Here is a 5000-nt window from a genome sequence, read left to right on the forward strand (position 1 = left end):
GTTATTGGCCACTATACACAGGTAAGTTATTAATTTCAGATGACAACCGACGATTCATAGAAGATGGTTGTAAACATTGCATATAAAGCTGTTGAGAAGTGTTTTAAAGGTCCCTCATGAATGGGGCAAGGGTCAGTGACAATGCTCTACCTAGCAGGACAATATCTTAGAGATTGACCATATATACATATGATCAGCACTCAATTCAGTCGCCACCGAAGTTAGGACCAGGGAGGGCTAGGCAATGGCTGCTGATGACTCAGCAGGCAACACTGTAGGCTCCCCTAAATCCCCCATCCCTAGCTCGTGGCGATGGTAAGGTTCCTGACACTACAAGAATCTTTCGACCTGGAGTGGGACTCAAACCCCAGGCTGGCGACGACAGGCAGAGACGTTTCCAATAGTAAAACTAGTGTATTGCATCACATGGTTTTAAGAAGAATATTTTAAATCTTTTTTTACTAAGAAATACTATCAACACTGAATTAGGAAAGGTACTGTATTTTTTAAGGGCATGATGATTGTTCTAGGGTATGTTTTTTCAGTAAAAACTATACAATACTGCAAGATTTTCCAGATGATAAATCCTCTATGCAATAGAAAGAGCACCATTAGTTTCAGAAGAAACAAAAGCTTCAAGAGAGTTCCAAGGCTGACCAATAGTGTTTTAGTAGCTTAGCGGAATGCGTAGGCTCTTAAATCGGTCCGCTCTCTTAGCTTGTTCGATTTTTCATAGTGATCATGGCTGTGTCGTCTTTGTGAGCCATTGTTTGGTCTGTTTTGGTCCTAACTTTAAGTGAGGAATGGTTTATGGCGTAGATTAAGTTAAGCCTGTATATTCAGTTCTTCATAAATTCTGACAAAAGAGATGGTAAGGAGAATTATTTAAGTATTTTATATAAGAAGTATTTATATTTATACCTATCAGTTTAATCCACCCCAAATTATGACTAAAAATCTATATCTATCCTTAAGACTCAGGCAAAGAAGTAAGGCTCCCATTAGAATTCATTCATATAAATCCAGTTAAATTATAATAATAGTTTCAAACTCCACTTCTCACCTTCATCTCACAGGTAGTGTGGGCGAATACATACGAGATAGGCTGTGGAGGCGTTCATTACAGCACCGACCTAGGTGGCACAACATACCCTGAGAGCAAGATTTACGTTTGCAACTATGGACAGGCAGGGAACTTCCTTGGCCAAGAGATTTCCACCCAGGGGACAGCCGCTTCTCAGTGTAGCAACGGGATATTGACTACCTATCCGGATCTGTGTGCCTGAGTGAAGCTGTTTTGGGTTTCTGTCGATGATGAATTAGGTGTCGTCAGCATTTCAGACTTTTTGTGTGCACCCTCTATTTAAGAGAGATGTTTGACTTATTTCCCAGGTGAATCATTTAGACTTTCTACTACAACAATAACAACAGTAGCTGCAGAAACAACTAAAACAAAAACAACCATACAAACAGAAAAAGGAAAAAATAGTCTTTGGAGCAATAATAATAATAATAATAATAATAATAATAATAATAATAATAATAATAATAATAAAAATAATAATAATAATAATAATAATAATAATAATAATAATAATAATAATTCTTCAATGACCATGAGCTTCACACTATCATACTAACAATACTATGATGCTGAAATTAAATTCACTTGATACTATCTTTGACTATCAACACTCACTATTTAGATAATAGTTAATGGATTATTATTTGCAATTGTTTGACATCTCCATTGTGCCAGTTGTTCTGCTCAATTAATAATGCCTAAGTGAGATAGCATAATTTTTCATTACTACTATAATGTAACTTTTGAAAGATGTTACTTATTATATTGAAGCCCTAATTACTTCAATTCATAATTTGAGTAATAATTTCATAGATTAAATTTAGAATAACATTAGTTTTTATTATTTTCTGATAATGGTCATATGTTTTACATAATTAATCAACCAATGGCATCTCCTTATGATATAACTATTTCAGAACTTCATCAGCACGGACCTCTGGAAGCGAGGCGTATGACATTGAATAATGCAGGAGCTAGATCTCTGGCACCTTGTGCCATCTTTGACTTCTAGAAGCTTCCAACCTCTTCGTCTGATGGAAAACTGCGGCATCATTAGCTTATGGAGCGTCTTACAATTTGTGTCATCTTTAGGTCCTCGCGTATTACCGCAACTTCGATATCTGGCAATTTGTGGCAACTTTAGCTTCTGGTAACTTACGGCCTCTTTGATATCTGGCAATTTGTGGCTTGTTTAGCTTTGGCGAATTACAGCCTCTTCAATATCTGGCAATTTTTGGCATATTTAGCATTTGGCAACTTACATTCTCTTCAATTTATGGCAATTTATGGCATATTTCGCTTCTGGTGACTGACGGCCTCCTTGATATCTGGTCATTTATGGCATTGCTGACTGACGGCATCTGATATCTGGCAGTTTTAGGCATTTTTAGCGCTTTGTGACTACCGGCCTCTTCGATATCTGAATCTGTGGCATCTTTAGTGTCTGGTAACTAGTGGCCTCGTAGACATCTGGCAACTTCTGGCATCTTCACTTTGATTCATTTAGAGGAAAACTATGGCCTACTTGCTACAATTTTCCATGAATCTAACTAAAGGATATCATTTGATTGGTGAAATCTTTAGGATTTTGCACCAATACATTATTTTCTATAAACTGGTTACTGGTATAAAGTACTTTAACAAGAATACTATAAATCATGGAAATCACGCCATTTTGAAACCATATAGAAACTGAAGACCCTGTTAACTCCAGTTATCAGCGACCATCAAATAAAGAGAACAAGCAGCCACCCTTCTTACTCCTGTTGTGGTAGAAAACATCCTTGGAGGTCACAGCTAAGTATCACTGCATGCAAGATTTCATTCTTTTTGCTTTTGCTTCCTTTTACTGCTTATCTTGCTAAAGATGATGTGAAAGCACCCTAACTTCTGGCACAAAATTCCTGTATTCCCCTATGCATTGACCTGCGTAAGTAGTTCCGTATACATTGCGTATATTTCTAAAATAAAAAAAAATCACATTTAATCTTCAATCCATACAAATGCTGGTATCCGTCCGAGTTACTCGTCGGTTATATTTTCATACTTATAGAAGGCGAAGATTTTTTGGACAACAGAATTGAAAATCTACATAGATTTATTGTTCCAAAGAAATAGGCAATAGTTCTTAAAAAACAAAAACCCCCATAACATGTAATGAGTTATCGGAATCAGATAAAATCCCTGAGCTTTTGTCTTTATGCATATGGCAACTATAGCATGCATGGGGCGTGCCTTGTTACCAACTCAGAGTCAAAACGGTACAGTTAATTCCTCATTCATGCCCGACATCTTTCATAATCACGGCTAGAGAATGATTCTTTCTGCTAACATTTATTATATATGTAGTGATAGAGGTATTAGCAATGAAAGTAAATTTCAGTCATCAATTGTCTCTTCTTTATTTCATTCTCTGGCTATTTACATTACTCAAATGCAAAGTGTCTGCGCTTCCATGAGATTTCCTGCTCGCGTATGAAAGAAACTTCTTTGATGTATAATTATCGCTTTAAATCTTGAGGATTCGTGTTTGACAAACTCTCAGAATTTAATTCCTACTACATACAGAAGAGGTCTATCAATTAAAATTACACAGACTTTTCAAAACACTTTCACACAGATTGATTTTGTACTTATGGTATATTTAGACAATTGTACGACATAAACAGTAGACAAACCAACTATTTTTAGCCACAACAATGACGACATCTAGACCTGATGCTTCATTGACTGGACAAAAGACGACCTTTTGGAGATGAGATATTTACTTGATGACAACGGATTTAAACTAAGTGGTGTGATTTACGACTACACTTTCGTGACATATATATGAAAACTTCTCTTTCTACTATACTTCATTACTGGAAAACCTGAAATTTAAATCATTTTGTAAGTTACTGATTAGTTGACAAATTTGGTCTTCGTGTAAAGGCCATGTCTCATGGAAATTTATTACGTTTCAGGATGTTTTTGTGAAGTTGTTCCTGTTAACATCTTGCATCCTAAGGCACACAGTAGGCATATATGAGGTACCTGTATAGGTTAGCTTGAGTCACTAACCGTCATTGTTTTTGTCCTTTTACTCTTTCCAGCTTAGAGGTTCTTTGCCATTGTCCAGCTCGAGTTTCTCCTTTTATTTCAGAGCTAATCCTTTGGAATTTCAAAATTTTGTCAGGTTCAGGTACCACGTACCATGGCGGAGAGACTACTGTGATGGGTTTGACTTCTGATCCGCCGGTGCAAACTTCTGCTGCAACGGTTCCGCCGACTGAAAATCCCACAATCACACCAAATCCTACAACAACAACTGCTAATCCCACAACCACACCCAAATCTACAACAACAACTGCAAATCCCACAACCACACCCAAAACTACAACAACAACAGCAAATCCCTCAACCATACCCATACCTACAACAACTGCAAATCCCACAACCCCACCCAAACCTACAACAACAACTGCAAATCCCACAACCACACCCAAACCTACAAAAACAACAACAATTTCAAATCCTACAACCACACCCAAACCTACAACAACTGCAAATCCCACAACCACACCCAAACCTACAAAAACAACAACAATTTCAAATCCTACAACCACACCCCAACCTACAACAACAACTGCAAATCCCAAAACCACACCCAAACCTACAACAACAACAACTGTAAATCCCACAACCACACTCATACTTACAACAGCAACTGCGAATCACACAGCCACACCCAAACTTACAACAACTGCAAATCCCACAACCACACCCAAATTTACAACAACAACTGCAAATCCCACAACAACCACACCCAAACCTACAACAACAACTGCAAATCCTACAACCAAACCAAAACCTACAACAACAACTGCAAATCCTACAACCACACCCAAACCTACAACAACAACTGCAAATCCTACAA

At 37.4% G+C, this 5000-nt stretch overlaps 2 protein-coding genes across 4 annotated transcripts in view; both read left to right on the plus strand.

Annotated features, from left to right (window-relative positions):
* Positions 1–1206, plus strand: part of LOC137635901 (protein SPT2 homolog) — an 11530-nt gene extending 10324 nt beyond the window's left edge. Inside the window, exons 6-7 of the mRNA XM_068368337.1 lie at positions 1–21; positions 1077–1206. The exon at positions 1–21 is cut by the window's left edge and continues 91 nt beyond it. The gene's annotated coding sequence lies outside the window, so the exon portion shown is untranslated. The remainder of the gene's footprint in view (positions 22–1076) is intronic.
* Positions 1207–2004: 798 nt separating this feature from the next.
* Positions 2005–5000, plus strand: part of LOC137635905 (mucin-2-like) — a 14736-nt gene continuing 11740 nt past the window's right edge. For 2 of the 3 annotated variants that reach the window (XM_068368341.1, XM_068368343.1), the window contains exon 1: positions 2005–5000. This exon is cut by the window's right edge and continues 1496 nt beyond it. In XM_068368341.1, the coding sequence (XP_068224442.1) occupies positions 4298–5000 (703 nt within the window). In that variant the 5' untranslated portion in view covers positions 2005–4297. The other variant, XM_068368342.1, reaches the window with a different exon arrangement.

The sequence above is a fragment of the Palaemon carinicauda genome, unplaced genomic scaffold (assembly GCF_036898095.1).
Source record: "Palaemon carinicauda isolate YSFRI2023 unplaced genomic scaffold, ASM3689809v2 scaffold194, whole genome shotgun sequence".
Taxonomy (NCBI): domain Eukaryota; kingdom Metazoa; phylum Arthropoda; class Malacostraca; order Decapoda; family Palaemonidae; genus Palaemon; species Palaemon carinicauda.